Source organism: Corvus cornix, chromosome 4, assembly GCF_000738735.6.
Source record: "Corvus cornix cornix isolate S_Up_H32 chromosome 4, ASM73873v5, whole genome shotgun sequence".
NCBI classification, from domain to species: domain Eukaryota; kingdom Metazoa; phylum Chordata; class Aves; order Passeriformes; family Corvidae; genus Corvus; species Corvus cornix.
In genome coordinates this window covers 71,343,437-71,358,799 of record NC_046334.1, presented here as the reverse complement: position 1 = coordinate 71,358,799, position 15,363 = coordinate 71,343,437, and the positions used below count along the sequence as shown (strand labels likewise).

At 68.0% G+C, this 15,363-nt stretch overlaps 1 protein-coding gene across 1 annotated transcript; it reads right to left on the bottom strand.

The window, feature by feature from the left end:
* Window positions 1-167: 167 nt before the first annotated feature.
* Window positions 168-4,505, bottom strand: LBX2 (ladybird homeobox 2). Its single transcript, XM_039551715.1, is given in 4 exon segments — window positions 168-746; window positions 748-956; window positions 4,189-4,474; window positions 4,476-4,505. Coding segments are annotated over 4 exon segments (702 nt in total). The 3' UTR covers window positions 168-569.
* Window positions 4,506-15,363: the final 10,858 nt, after the last annotated feature.

Genomic DNA, 15,363 nt, shown 5'->3' with positions numbered 1-15,363 from the left:
TCGGTGGGGGGGTGTGACAGGCGTGAGATCAAATACAATTTGATTAATATGCAAATTGAGGGGGGCAGGGGCGGCCGCAGCCGGTAATTAATCACGGGTTAAAACAAATTAATGCCCGCGGTGGGAGGTGCTCGCCCGGAAAAAAGTGGGGGGTGGGAGGCTCTGGGGTCCATATTAAGGTGTCGCCTTTATTGCAAATATTTACACCGGGGCCGATAGAAAATAAAATTTTAAAAAAACAATGGAAAGACGAACAAAAAAAAACCAAAAAAAACCAACCCGAAACAGGGTGCACCGAGGGGGCGGGGCTGGGCTCGGCTCCGGTCGGAACCGAGCCGAGTGGATACAGTGGAGCCGAGTGAGTCCGAACGGACCCGAGTGCACCCGAACGGAGCCGAACGGAGTCCAGCGGATCCGAACGGAGCGGTCTCGGCCTGAACGGACCCGAGTGAATCCGAACTCAGCCGAGCCGGCCCGAATGGACCCGCGTGGATCCAAACGGAGCAGTCTCGGTCCGAATGTAGCCGAGTGGATCCGAACGGAGCCGAACGGAGCCGAGCGTGCTCGGCTCAGTCCGCCACGTCGATCTCCTCCTCCGAGAGCTCGGCGGATTCTGTGGTCCCGGTGCCGGTACCAGGAGCCCCCGGGGGCTCGGGCAGCCCCGCCAGCTGCTGCAGGGCGGCGGGAGGCAGCGCCTGCAGCGAGGCCACGTCCGCCCGCAGCTCCTCCAGGTCCCGCTTGAGCTTGGGCGCGGCGATTCTGGAACCAGGTGATGACCTGGGCGGCGGAGAGCGCCAGCCGCGCCGCCAGCGCGTCCCGGTCCACCGGGGAGAGGTAGCGCTGCCGCCGGAATCGCTGCTCCAGCTCCCGCAGCTGCTGCGCCGTGAACGCGGTCCGGGACTTGCGACGCTTTCTGCAGGGAGGGCGCGGGCCCGAGGCGCCCGGCGGGGACGGACCTGCGAAGACAGCGGGATCAGGGCACAGAGAACGGGGAACGACACCGGGGACCCGCACCGGGGAACGGCCCGCGGGCGCCCGGCGGTGAAGTGCCTGCAGGGGCAGCGGGGGCAGGGCATCGCACCGGTAATGGCCCCGGGACCCGCACCGGCACCGAGGTGCCTGGCGGGGAAGGGCTTGCGGGGCAGGGCACCGGCACCGGGACCCGGAACGGACCGGCACTGCCGAGCCGCGCAGATCACTGCGGGCCTCGACCTGCGGGGCAGCGGCGTCAGGTCAAAGCCACGGGCACCCGCACCGGAACCCACTCCGAGCACTGCGGGCCCTGGTCTCTGGGCACAGCAGTGCCAGGGCACCGGTAACGGCAGCCGCACCGGGACCCGCACCGGCCCCGCCGAGCCGCGCCGAGCTCTGCGGGTGGGGCCCGGCCCCGCCGACGCCCGATCGAACGGAGACGAACCGGCCCACATCGAGCCGAACGCAGCCGAGCCGTACCAAACTGAGTCGTGCCCAACCGAACCGAGCAAACCAAACCGCAGCCGGTGCCGGAAGCCGGGAGTCATCGTTCTACAGCGGCCTCGGTCGTGTCGGAGTCGCCCCCGCTGCGACCGAGGCTGAGACACTCGTGTCCCGCCGGCGGCTGCTCCGGGAGCCCGGAACGGAGCCGGGAGCCTCCGTAGGGAGCCGGGATTCTCCTTCTTCTCCACGATTCCAGGAGATCCGGGGCCATGCTGGTCCCCCGATCCGATCCCGTCGCCTCTCTCGGCCCCGGTGCGGTCGCTGCTGCCGCCGGCAACGCAGAGAACCCCCGGCGAGACGCGGATCTCCACCCCGGGCACGGCTCCACGCCGCCGGCAGGATCCCAGTCTCGGTCCCGATCTCTTTCCCGCTCCCGCCCCTGGTCCGTTCCAGCCCCGCCGCTGCCGGCGGCACCGATCCTCCTCTCACGGCTCACGGGCTTGCCGATAACGCCGCTCACGGGCTTGCCGAGGCCACTCGGGCCGTGCATCCCTCAGTAACAGCGGTGGCTCCCAGGGTCTCTCGCAGCGCAGACTCCACTCCTCGCTCGGTAGAGGAGCCCCGGGCCGTCCTGGCCGAGTCGGTCGATCCGCCCCGGTAGCACGGCTTTACCGCGGTCACGAAAACCCGATCGATCCCATGTTCGTCCGTCAGTCCAATAACGGGGCTTCCCCTCCGCTCTCGGAGCCCCGATCGGCCCCGTTTCTGTCCATCCGTCCATCCTGGTAACGGGGATTTACCCCTGCTCAGAGAGCCCTGATGGCTCCGTTTTCAGTCCGTCCTTCCGTCGCGGCGAAGAGGCGTTTTCGTTCATCACGGAAGCCCTGGGCTGTCCCGGCTGTGTCCGTGGGTCCGTCCCGGTAACGAGGTTTTACCTGAGTTACCGGCACTTCCCTCTGTCCGGCAGTCCCGGCTCGTTCCGCCGTTACCCGCCGCCGGTTCGCGACCGGGTTTTGTTAATTCTGAGATCCCCGCTCGGCCGTGTCCATCCACCGTCCGGCCGGTACCGGAGCTTCACCTCCGCTCCGGGAGCCCCGATCGCTCCCGCGTCTTGCCGGCCGGCAGCGTTTTTTTCGTTCTTTTTTATTAGTCCCGTGTCTGTCCTCCTGTCCGGCCGGTAACGGGAATTTACCTCCGCCTCGGGAGCCCCTATCTCTCCCATTTCTCTCCGTCTGATCACCCGGTAACGGCTTTTTTCGTTATTTTTTTCCGATGCTGTTTCTGTCGGTGTGTCCGTCCGGTACCGGGCCTTTTTGCCTTAATTCCGGGAGCCCAGATCGGCCCCGTTTCTACCCGTCTGTCCATCCCGGAAAAGGGAATTTTTTCGCCTCCGTTCCTGTCCGTCTGCCCGCCCGGTAATGCGATATTTTCGCTCACTTATTTCGTTCTTTGCCGTGTCCGATCGTCAGATAACGAGGGTTTTTACCTTAAAACCGGGCGCGTGTGGCGTCCCCGTTCTGTTCGACTGTCCGCCCGTTAACGGGTTGGTTTATTCGTTAATCACAGCTCTGTCTGTCCGTCTGTCTGCCCGGTATGGTGGGTTCCTCAATTACTGGAGCGCCTCTCCTTACTTAGGGTTTTTTTTCCCCGTTAATTATCGGAGCCCGGCTCCATCCTTGTTCATCTGTCCGGCCGGTAACGAAGGTTCGGTTACTCACTGCTGATCTGGCCGTCCGTGTCCGTCTGTCCGAAGGGTTTTTCGTTACCGGCGGGAGCCGCGTTGTGCCCATCCGTGTCCGTTAATTACCGGCACGCGGCTCTGCCGTGACTGTCGGTCTGTCCGTCCCGGTAATGTTTTTTTTTTTTTTCACGTTAATCGCGGAGACTCTCTCCGTCCTTCTCGGTAAGGAGTTGTTTTTCTACGTTAATTACCGGAGCCTTTTCGGTCTGTCCGCGTCGGTCTGTCTGTCCCGGTAACGGTTTTATTCGTTCCCGGCGACGCCGTGCTTTGCCTGTCCGTGTGTCCATCCGTGTGAGGGATTTCCCGTTAATCCCGGAGTCACGATCGTTCCGTCCGTGTCCGTCTCTCCAACCCAGTAACGGATTTTTTCGTTCCCGGAGGCGCCGTGCTGTCTGTCGATGTCCGCCCGTCCTCCCGGTTCGGCCGAGCCCGGGAGCTGCGGGACCAGTTCGTGAGTCCCCATCCGTGAGCGGCCGTCGGACCTCGCCGGTACCGGGTTGCTCTGGAAGGCCAATCCCGGACGGAGCCGCCGTCCCCGCCGAGGGTCGGGCCGGTACCGGGTTTCCGTTGCCGGCGGGCCCGATCCGCCACTCGGCCCCCGCGTTCGGTCACGGTAACGGTCACGGTCACGGCTCGGCGGGACCGATTCGCGCCCGGTCCCGCGCCTCCCGGCAAAGCTGCCGGTCCCGGCGCGGCCGGTTCTCCCGGAGCTCCGGTGCCTCGGTGCCTGTGGCGGCTCACGGGGCCGGGGTTCGCTCCGGTTCCCTGTGTCCGGCCCCGGGACTTCTCCCTCCCTTCGGACTGAGTCTGCCGCGTGTCCCCGGTGTCCCGGCCGAGCACCGGCGGCTTCTTGGGTCTCCCAGCCGCGCTCGCCCCTCCGGGACAAGGAGGAAACTTCCCGGGACGGGGGACGACGGGCGTCCCCGGCCTCGCCATGGCCTCCCCACCGCCCTCCGTCCCCGCCACCTGCCCGGTGCCCTCCCCGCTCCCGGCGGAGCTCCCCCGCCCCAGCAGCCCCCCGGCCCCGGTACCTCCGGCCGCCTGCAGCATTCCCAGCTCCAGCCCCTGGAAGGTTTTACTGGCGAGTTCCTCCAGCGCCCAGAGCGGTGAGGCCGGGGCGCAGCCGCCGCCGCGGGGCCCTGTCGGGGCGGGGGGGGCGGCGGGACCGGTCCCAGTCCCGGGGGGGCTCCCGCCGCTGGGGCGCCCCAGGATGTCCTCGATGCCGAAGGGGGTCAGCGGTTTTGTGGTGTTGGCGGGGGGCGGGAGCCGGTCCAGGGGGCTCCGCCGGTGGCCGCCGACCGCGGCGGGCAGCGGGGGGGGAACCGGCCGCCTCCCCCGCTGAGGTCATGCCGGGACCCGCGGGACCCGCGCCGGGACCGGGACCCGCCGCCGCCGCCCCCCCCCCAGCCCCGCGATTCCCGTTCCACCGCCTTAAAGCCCCGGGATACCGGGAGGAGGAGGAGGAGGAGCCACGGACGCCCCCCCTGTCGAGGGGGGGGGGGCCGACCCCTCTCCGCCACTACCGGGGCGCAGCCCCGCGCCTCCCCCCCGTCGTCTCCCCCATTTTAACCCACCCCAGTGGGTCCCCCCTCCTCCTCTGCTCCCTCCTCATCCTCACCGTGGCTCTTACCCTCACCCAAAAATTTATTGGCTCTTTTGCTCTAAAATGCCCCATAAAAGCATCGGGGCCGCGGCTGGGAGTGATTAAGCCCTTTTGGGTGGGTTTTGGGTTTCAGAGCCATAAATTCCCCCCCCCCCCCCCCTCCCCACATTCCCGCTGCCCTTTCCCGGTACAAATAGCTCCGGGATTTCGGCCGCTCGTAAAAATCCCGGGATGCCGCACACGCAGGTGAGGCCCGGCTGGCGACGCCGCGTCCGGATTATCCGGCGGGTTTGGGGCTGGGGGATGCCGAATCGCCCCTCTGGAGAGGTGATTCGGCACCCCCCAGCACCAATCTCATCGGGTGACCCCATGGATCTGTCGCTGGGATCGGGGACATGGCGAGGTCACGGGGGTCACGGCGGTAATGAACCTGCGGACGATGCGGGGGGGCCGGTGGGAGCACACGGAGCCGGGTTGGGGGAGCAGGTGCAGGGGGATCCGGCAGCGCCGATGCCAGGATTATGGAAGTGGGGAGGGGGCGGGAAGGCGGAGGGGGGGATTTTTTCCAATCTTGCTGACAAAGGCAGAACGCGATCTCCCGGCTGGAAATCGGAGTTTGACAAATTCAACCTTGAAATTTCCCAGCAGCCGGAGCAATTAAAGGCCGGCGGGTGGGGGGGGGTGGGGGGTGGGGAGAGGGCTCGGTTTGGGAGAGGGACACGGGGCCCCTCGCACGGCGGCGTGCCGGGCACAGCGACGTTTGCACGGATTCCTCGCACGCGGCTTTTGTCCTCTCCGCAGGGCGCGGGGAGATGGCGGAGCTGCCGTGGCCGCACGTGCCGCCAGCTCTCACCGGGGGATGGAGCCCGTCCCGGGATGCAGGCGAGCTGGGACCCCCACGGGGACCCCCACCCCCCCCCCACGGGAGCTGCCGGTGGTCCTGGATTCGGCTGGACCCCTGTGAGCCCAGTACTTTCCAGCAGCACCGCTGGCATGAGGCCACCGTGCCGGCCACAAGGCCCTGGGAGCCCGGTGAGCAGGGAATGGGGGGTCACAGCCCTTCCCAGGAGTCCCAACCATTCCCGGGGATCCCAGCTCCGTGGGGAGGCCCTGATCTCAGTCCTGGTTTAACGCTCTGGGACACACACTGGGAAATCGCTTCTCAGGGTGATTCCATGTTCTCGTGGTGATGGGGAATTGCGGCCGCCCACCCGCTGAGCAAACCCCTCTGGAACGCTCCAGCTCCTCCGGGGCCAGCGGGATCTCGGCGGCCGAGTCCCGGGCTGGGAAAGTGGGAGTGCTCCCACCGGGCTGCGACACGGAAATCTGCAGGAACCCGGCACATCTCCAGCAGTGGTGCTCACCCTGATGGATGGGATGTCACCCCCCCACCCCATCGTCCCCTCTGATCAACCCCCCATCATCCCCACGCATTGCTCCTCAGCAGTTGTGATGAATCCCTGCGCCCCGGGATGCTCCCAGATCATGGTGCTGGCACCTCCTTCCCTCCGTGAGCCCCCACTCGTGCCCCGAGGTGTCCGGTGAGACATTCCCGGGGTGGGTTGAGCCCCCCACACCCTGCCCGACCCCTCCAGCTTCCCCCCGGTGTAGGAAGTGCCGGCTCCAGCTGCCGGGAACACAGGATGGGAAACGCTTTTCACCCCAAACCAGGCCACAGGGTGGGAACAAAACGAGCCCTTGGGGGTTTTGCAGGAACATGGGAGCTTCCTGCGGGGCCGGGAGAGTGCCAGGCGCTGGCCGGGTGCCCGTGGCCCGAGGGGGCGGTGATGGGCACGTCCACGGCGTGGGGCTGAGGGCACCCCAGGGCACTACAGCTGGTGTGGCACTGACAGCCTCTGCCTTGGTCCCACTCCTCCACCCCGGGGGCGTCCCTGGGGGGTCTCTGGGAGGTCACTGGAGGTCTGGGAACTCAGCTCCCGGCCACCTCCCAGCCCCTCACGCCCCATCCCCACGATGAGCAGCAGCGGGGCCCACGCGTGTTGTGTGTGTGTGTGTGTGTGTGTGTGTGTGTGTGTGTGTGTTCACATGAGTGTGCACATGTGAGGGGGGTTGTGTTTATGCGTGAGGGGGCACCGAGGGGGTGTTCGTGATGGGGCTGGGGCTGCCGTGTCCCCCCACCCAGCATCCCCCATCTTGGGGGCTGCCGCGGCTCCAAGTACCGGCAGCTCCGGGTGTTCCCCCACCCGGGGCCGCACACCTCCGCCAGCTGCCGGGAGTGGAGTGCCAGGAACGGGGTGCTGGGGTGCCAGGAGCGCGGTGCCCGGGTTCCGGAGGCGGGGTGTCGGGAGCAGGGTGTTGGGGTGCCAGCGCAGTGCCGGGGGTAACACAATTAGGGGTGCGGCGCCCCCGTAACGCGCCTCCCCCGCCCCGCGCCGCCCTGATCCATTATTTATCGGCTCCATCCCAATATTGCGCCGCAGCGCTCTGTAACGCGATTAGGGCCGCGGCCCCGCGCGGCCCCGGCACATGGAAATCGCTGGCAAATGAATTTTCCTTTAATAAGGGAACAGCTCGGTGCGGAATTAAAGTGTAAGGAGTGGCGGCAGCGCCGGGGGGGTGCCGGGAGCCCCCCCGCGCCGGGGGACGGGACCCCAGCAATTACTGGCAATAAATCTTGACCCTGTGGTGGGCTGGGACCTCAGTGGAGCCGCGAATAATGGGATTACACCTGGCTCCGGTGGATGGGGATGGATGTGTCGGGAGTCGGGGGAGCCAGGGGAGACGGGGATCCCTCCCTGGGGCTGTTGGCAAATCATCGATTCATTAACACGAGCGGCATCGCCCCCCGCGCTCCGGGGGGGCTGAGCACGGGGGGAGCGTGGGGGAATGGGGTGGGATGGAATGGGATGGGGACGGGAATATGGACATGGAGGACAGTGCAGGACTGGGGACACACGGGGCCCTGCACGTACCTCGACTGCTGCCACACCCGTGTGTCCGTGTGGGCACAACCAGCCCAGCAGACTCCCCGCGGCCGTGTGTGCGGGCACAGCTGTGTGCAGGCGTGTGCAGGTGTGCAGAGGCACGTGCAGGTGTGCGCAGCCGTGTCCAGGTGCGCATGGAGGGCTCACGGACACACACCAGCTCACATCCAGAGCCGCCACACGCGTGGAGCCACGTGTGCCAGTGCCAGGGACGGGCCGGGGTCAGCGGGTCCCGCCAGCCCCAGCCCCAGCTGCCGCACCCCCCCCCCCCCGCCCCGGGATCCCCTGCTCGCTCCGGGGCCTCCATTTGTGCCTGGGCCAAACTCCAGCCAAATGGGCCGTGGGCGGGGGGGGGTTGCATTTCAAAGGCTCCGGCTGCAGCAAACGCCGCTGCCCCCCCCGCCGAGCTATCGCCCGCCCACGCCCCCTGACCCCCGCACGGCACGGCTGGGATGGCGGGGACTCCCTGTCCCCTGTCCCAGCAGAGGGACCCGCTGGGACCCCCATGGGGTCGGGGTCCCTCCAGAGTTGACCTGCGGCTGTGGTGCGGCGGGGGCACGCCGGGGTGTTGGGGCGTGGGATCCCCGTCCCGCCGTGGGGCAGGGCCGTGCCCGCTGCCCACCGAGCGGGGTTTTCTGTGCCGGGGGAGGGGGGCAGCAGCGGGATGGGGCGGCTGGAGAGGCTGGGGGGCTCCGAGTGCCTCCGGCGGGTGCCTAGCGTGGGGCACCCCCAGCCTCCCCATGGCACCGGGACCCCTGGGAGACCTGCTGTGGGCAGCGGGACGGTGGCGGGTGCCGCGGCGGGGCCGAGGCGGCGGCGGGGCCATGAGGATTCAATTAGGGCTGAGCGCGGGGGACTCGGCTCGGAAATGGCCCGTCTGGGCGTTGACAGCCCGGCCCCCGCCCAAGATGAACGACCCCCGGATTAAAGTGCGGAGGGGTGACAGGGGCACCTGAGCAGGGAGGGGGCTGGGGCGGCTGCTGGGGGACGGGACCCCGCCTTTGGCACGGCTACGGGACCGCTGAATGGCCGCGAGGGGGTCCCCAATGTGGGGGGGGAGGGGGGGAGACGTGGCACCAGGGCCACCCCTAAACCTGGCTGGGGACACCTCGAGCAATGTGTGCCCGCAGTCCCTCGCCGCCACAGTGGTGGCAGCAGAGTGGGGGCACCCCGGGGGTCCCACGGGGCTCTGCCATGCGTAGGACGGGGTGGGGGGGGGGCGGCACTCGCCCCTGTCATCCCGCAGGACCCCGAGGGGACCGTCCGTCGCTGCGAGCACGGCACAGGGCTCGGGGGATCGATGGCCGCGCGGGTCACCGCTGCCATTAACCCCGGCGAGGCAGCGCCCCGAGGTTAATTAAAAAGTGAAGTGCAACGAAACGCGGCGACGGCGGGGGGTGACAGCGGCGGGGGGTGACAGCGGTGATGGGGCCTGACAGCAGCGTGGGGGTGACAGCGGCCGGGAGTGATGGGGGTTGGCACTTGTACGGGCAGCGGGCACGGTGGGTGCTCCAGGGGACACTGTGGAGTGCAGCCGCCAGCACGGGCTGTCACACTGGGAATGGGGGTGCGGGACAGCGGGGGGGCAGGTGGCACTCGGAGTGTCCCCGTGTCACACGTGCTGCCTGGCAGAGCCTGGTAGGAGGAAGAAGAGGCGTCGCAGAGGAAGCCCCATCCTTCCTCCTCCTCCCACCCCAGCGCTATTCTTAGCCCCGGTCTGTCCTGCATCCTCCCCGCCTGGCGGGGTCCGGCCCTGCGCCCCGCGGGACCTTCGGGGTGGGACAACGGGGGGACCCTAAGCGGGGACAACACCATGGGGATCCCGTCCCTCTCCGGGCCTCGCTCCCCGCCCCCAGCCGCCACCGTAACTTTAGACCCGACAGCTGCTCCGAGCCGGCCGCCTGCAGCCCCCACGGCCCCCGCAGTCCCACGCCACATCCCCCACGGCACGGCATGGCACGGCACGGCACGGCACGGCACGGCACGGCACGGCACAACACTGGGTATCCCCATTCCCTGGGGGCTGTAGGGGGGTCTCTGCTACCCTGAGGCTGGGGCGAGAAGAGGGAGATGAAGCCCCTGGTGCCCCTCTTGATGTGGGGAGAGGAGATGGCACGTGGCACCCATCTCGGAACGGGAACCGTGATGACTGTGTCACCCCCATCACAGAGACCCCGAGGCCACTGCCTGTCCCTGGGACGCGGGGACGTGTCGCTGGGTTTGGGGATCGGGGAACGGAGCCCCACCGGGTTTGGGGACTGAGGGATGTCCCTGGCTGGGGCAGAGGCTGCGCGGTGCCCGTGGTGACTGAGCCCGTGGTGACCCCGCGTGGCGGGACCCTCGCGGCGAGGCGGGCACGGCGGGGTCAGCGGCGCATTCCTGCTCCCGCGGGGCGATCCGGTTACCGGCCGGCCCAGCCCCGGCCCCGGCCCCGGCCCCGCCATTAATCTTCCCGGGTGCCCTTTGGAATTTGCCGCCCGAGGCCCCGGGGGGTGTGGGGGTCCGGGGGGCGTAGGAAGAGGTGGGGGGATGGATGGGAATGAGGATGGGATGCAATGGAGATGGGGATGCAATGGGGATCCGGATGCAATGGCGATGGGATAGGTACAGGGATGGGGGTGAGGAGGGAGCAGACCGCAGTTCAGCCCTCCAAGAGCACCCCCTCATCGTGCCGGGTTCCCCCCGTTCTCCCCAGTCCCTGTCCCACGGTGAGAGCCCGGTGCCGCCGCCAGAGCCCCGGGATGATGGCGGCGCGTCCCCTCCCTGCCGGGATCACATGCAATTATCCGGCAGACGGAGACGCGGCATTGCAATAACCCACCCAATTGATTTAGGGATCAGGGGACTGGTGGGCGACAGCCGTGGCAGAACAAGCCCCCCCCCCGGTTGGAGAGGGGCTCTGGGGAGAGTCCCCGGCCTCTGCTCTGCCATGGGACCTTGGCATCGATGCCAGCACAGCCATGGCGGGGGCTCAGACCCGCGTGGTGCTGCCGGGACCCCCCGTACCGGGGTCTGAGCAGGGTTTGGGGGGTTGAGCGGCTCCCGGGGCGCCGGCTGTATCCCTGCTCATGGAGAGGGAGCCGGGAGCGCCGTCCTGCTGGTAATGGAGCCGCTGGCCCCGAGGGACGAAGGGTTTCCTGCGAGGAAGGTGGGACAGGGAGGGGAAGACAATAAACCCCAGGAAATGCTGGGAATAGCGGAGGGAACGGCCGTGCCGTCAGCGCTGGGCCCGGACGGAAGCCTCGGGGCGCTGGGGGCAGCCAGACAAGAGTGGAGGGACCGTCCTAAGCCCTGGCACATCGGTTGGGCTGTCGTGGACACTTCCAATCTTGCTGTGATTTGTCCCAAATCCTAACCCCGGGGTTATCCACATCCCCTTATACCATCGGGAGTCAGGGGAATGGGGGGTTCACAGGGAAGGGACCACAGTGATGTCCATTCTGATAGCACCATGGCGCTCTGGTGAGTCCTTGTCCTGCCCTGGCAGGTCCCAGGTGAAGGTGGGCTCGGTGGGAGCCCCTTGTCGGGCTGTGGCCGTGGGCACGCGGACATCAAACCCCTGTACTGGGATGGCTGGGAAGCACCAGCGCGGATGGGCCGGGACAAACCCACCAGGAAACACCGACTTCAAAGGGTGGAACAATGGCGGGATGGCGAGCGCCACCGCACTGGGACCCCCAGAGCACTGGGACCCCCACGGTGGCACTGGGGCCCACACCATGGCACTGACACCCACACCGTGGCAATAACACCTGCTTTGTGGCACCAGGACCCACATCGTGGCCCTGGGATCCACTTCACGGCACTGTCACCCACATGGCGTTGGAACACACATCATGGCATCAGGACCCATGCCACAGCACTGGGAATCACACCACAGCACTGGGAGCCATGCCACAGCACCAGGACCCACACCGTGGCACTGGCACCATGGCACCCATGCCGTGACACCCACACCGTGGCACCAGCTGCCACGCCGGGGCACCAGCACACAAACCACAGCACCTGCACCAGCCTGGCCCTGGGGACCCGTCTGGCACCCCCGAAGAGCACCCACACCTCTGTGCCCACCTGTACGCCATGTGTGCATCCCCTGTGCACTCCATGGCACGTCCCATATCCCATCCCATATCCCATCCCATATCCCAGCCCCTGTCCCACCCGTGCACGGGGCAGAACCGCAGGCATTGGAGCCTCCTCCTCGCATTCCCATCCCGCCGATCCCGGTGGGGCGTGCCAGGACGGTGGTCCCGCAGCGCATCCCCCTGCCCGTGCTGACATGCAGGAAGCCAGGGGGCGCGGGGGGGGCCTGCAGACATCAGACAAAGGCTTGGAGGAAACTCGGGCGGCCAAAATAAACCGGGAGATGTGAGGGGGTGCCCTTGGCCCCGCTCCCATGGCCCCACCACCCCTCGCACCCGTGCCAAGAGAGGCTGGCGGTGCTCGGTGCCCCCTTTGCTGGGGACGTTCGCCCTGTGACCACCCAGCAGCTGGGACTGGGCGTTCAGGGAGCCGGCGAGTCCGGGGATGCCGGTGGCAGGGCTTGGTGCCACGGCTTGGTGCCCACGGCTTGGTGCCAAGGCTGCTCCCATCACCAGCCGAGCTGCTCCGAGCAACCCCGGGGGTTCCCCGGGGGGCTGCAGCGGGTGTTGGGGTCCTGGGGGCGGCACTTTCCCAGGCCCTGCCATGACCCCTCTGTCCGCAGGAAGATGCCCCTCCCTCGCCCCCTTCCCACGCCGGCGGGCATCCCGGTGCCAGCGCCGGTGCCCACATCCTCAGGAAGCGGACAGGAAGCACAGGGCCGGGGGGGCCAGCGGAGGTGAGGAGGGCACAGTGTGGTGGGGGCTGGGTGGGGGGGGGCTCAGCGTGGGCCCGTCAGAACCCCCTGGCGTCATTTAGAGCCCCTCAGGCGGTGACAGGAATTAAATTGCGTTTGGATTTTCTCATCAGCCTCATCCCGGTGCTTCGTTACAGGGAGCGTCCCCGCGCTGGCGCGACGGCTCATTCCCGTCGTGACAGCCGCGTGCCCGTGTCGCGCGCCGCTGGGCATGGAGTGGGGTGGGATGGGATGGGATGGGATGGGCACCACAGGGATGGCCGTGTGCTGCCATGGGCCCAGTGAGTGCTCTGGGGTGGGAGGAGATCAGGGTGTGTGGCAATACTGTGTCACACGTGTCCCCACGGTGCCCACCCGGCCCATCCCACCATCCCAGTGCCCACCACGTGCCGGGATGCCGGGCATGGCCCTCACCCGGCAATGGGGTGTGAAGGTGTCGACGCCTCATCTGTCTTTGTCAGGGCTGCTTGGAGCCGGTGCTGCCGGAGCATGGCAGGGACGGTGCAGCCGGGGGGGCTCTGCACAGCCGGGGGGCTCAGCAGCCCGGGGTCCACCGCCTGTGCCCACCCCCAGGTGGGACACCCAAAGTGAGAGTCCATGGGGCTGGTGGGTTTTGTGGGGTCTTTGCAGGGGGCTGGGGGTGAGCACCAGTGAGGGGCGGGGTGGGGGCTGTGGGGTAGGAGGGGGCAGTGCCTGGCGACACTGGCATAGGAGGGAGGGGTGACGCTGTGCCCCCGCCCCGGGCTGTGCTGTGCCCCCATTGTCCCCCACTCTGGCACAGGAGCTGCAGGGCTATGGGGGCGGGGGGCTTGGGGAGTCTCTCTGTGGGGTCCCTCCCACTGACCCCTCCCCCCTCCCCGTACTGCACCTGCAGCCCCCTGGCACATCCGTGCGATGTCGCCTCTCACTCCCCATCCGGGCCCTGGGACCCTCCAGGCTGGGGATGCCACCACCCCCAGCGGGAGCCCTGGGGGTCCCACATAGCCAAGGAGCTCTTAGGGGTCCCATCCTCCTGGTCATGTGGGTCCATGCCATGCCCAGATCCTCTCGGGCAGAGCTGGGGACCCCCGACCGTCCCCCAGGTTGACAGGGGGATGAGGGGCTCAGGTTTCCCTCTCTGCCGGGCTGGAGCCGGGGGCCATTAGCCCCCTCAGAGCATGACGGGGCAGGGGGACATCAAAGTGCCTTCAGCGTGACTGCGCCTCGGGGGTACAGGAACATCCCCCCAGTACCTGCCCCTGCTACGTCGGATCCCCCAGCCCTCATCTCCCCCCTCTCCGGGGCAGCCCCCGTGGGCGCTGGGGCCAGGCCGTGGGCGGGGGGCTCATTTACAACGTCAGCCCCGCAGTTGGTTTGAATTAGGCTCCTCCGGGGCCGGCGCTGATAAGGGAGGGGGTGCAGGGCTGGGGGGGCGTGGGGGGCTCCGGGGGGCTTCCTGCTCTGCCGTCTGTAACTGGCTGCCAGAGCCGCTGCTGACAGACACGGGGGACAGCCCCGCCTCCATCCGTCCATCCATCCATCTGTCCCTCCGTCCATCCACCCATCCATCCACCTACACACCCACTCCCCCACAGGCAGCCCCGGTTTGGACCCCCGTCCTACACCCCCAGCCCTCCAGCCCTGTTTGGAATTCCCATCCTGCACCTCCACTCCTCCAGCCCTGGTTGGCACCCCCATCCTGCACCCCCAGCCTTCTGGTGCCAGCTGGGATCCCCTTCGCACGCTTCCATCTCTGCATCCCCATTTAGGGTCCCCAACCCATCCTTCTGACCCCAGCTGGGACACCCGTCTTGCACCTCCACCCTTCCAGCCTCGGCTGGAACTCCAATCTTGCATCCCAATCCCTATGGCCCCGTTTAGAACGCCCATCCTTCTCCCCGACCCATCCAGCCCTGTCTGGGACATCCATCCCGTGCCCCAAACCCTCTGTCCCTACTCGGGACGCCCACCTTGCACCTGAAGCCCTTCAGCCCTACTGAGACCCCCATCCTGCTCCCCCAGCCCTCCAGTCCTATTTGGGACCCATTCCACACGCCCGCCCCTCCCTCTCCAGTTGGAACCCTAATCCTGCACCCCACCCCTCCAGCCTCATTTGGAGCCCCCATTCCGCACTGCCATCCCTCCAGCCCCGCTTGGGATCCCCCTTCCTGTGTCCCCATGCTCCGACGGCCCTGCAGCCCCCGCGTTTCCCTCCGTCCTTGTGGGGGCCCGCCCGGTGAGCGATGGCCGACAGCTGGGCCGGGCCGGGCCGTAACCGGATCCCCGGCAGCGGCAGCGGCGGCGGCGCGGGGGTTCCGGCGCGGGGGACCAAGAGCAGATCTCAGTGCGGGGCCGGGGGTGAAGGATGGGCCACGGCGCGTCCTCCCCGGCGTGGGCACGGGGCACCCGGTGCCACATCCACGCGAGGCCGGAGGGTCCCAGACCACGCCCGCCCCAGGATGGGACACCCGGTTCGGGGAGAGAGGGTGGGGGTGTGATCCCCGACAGCCGCCCGGCACAGCCCGGCACTGCCACCACCGTGCGGGGGGGACGGAGCGGGGTCAGGACCGGGGCGTTCTGAGCCTTTTGAACCTTTTGAGCCGCAGCCAGGGCCCCTCCGGAGCCGCGTTCCCGGGATCCCCGGGATCACAGGGATCCGGCACCTGTTCCTCCCGCAGCACCGGGGGCCGCAGCCCCACCCCAGGGACAGCCCCACCGCCGGGACCCCCGCGCCCGCAGCTGTGCCCGTGGCTGCCGCGCGCGGATCCAGATGGCGGAATATTATCCCGGGCTAATTAGGGCCGCGCGGGGCGGGGGGGCTGCGAGGTTCCCCCCCTTCCCC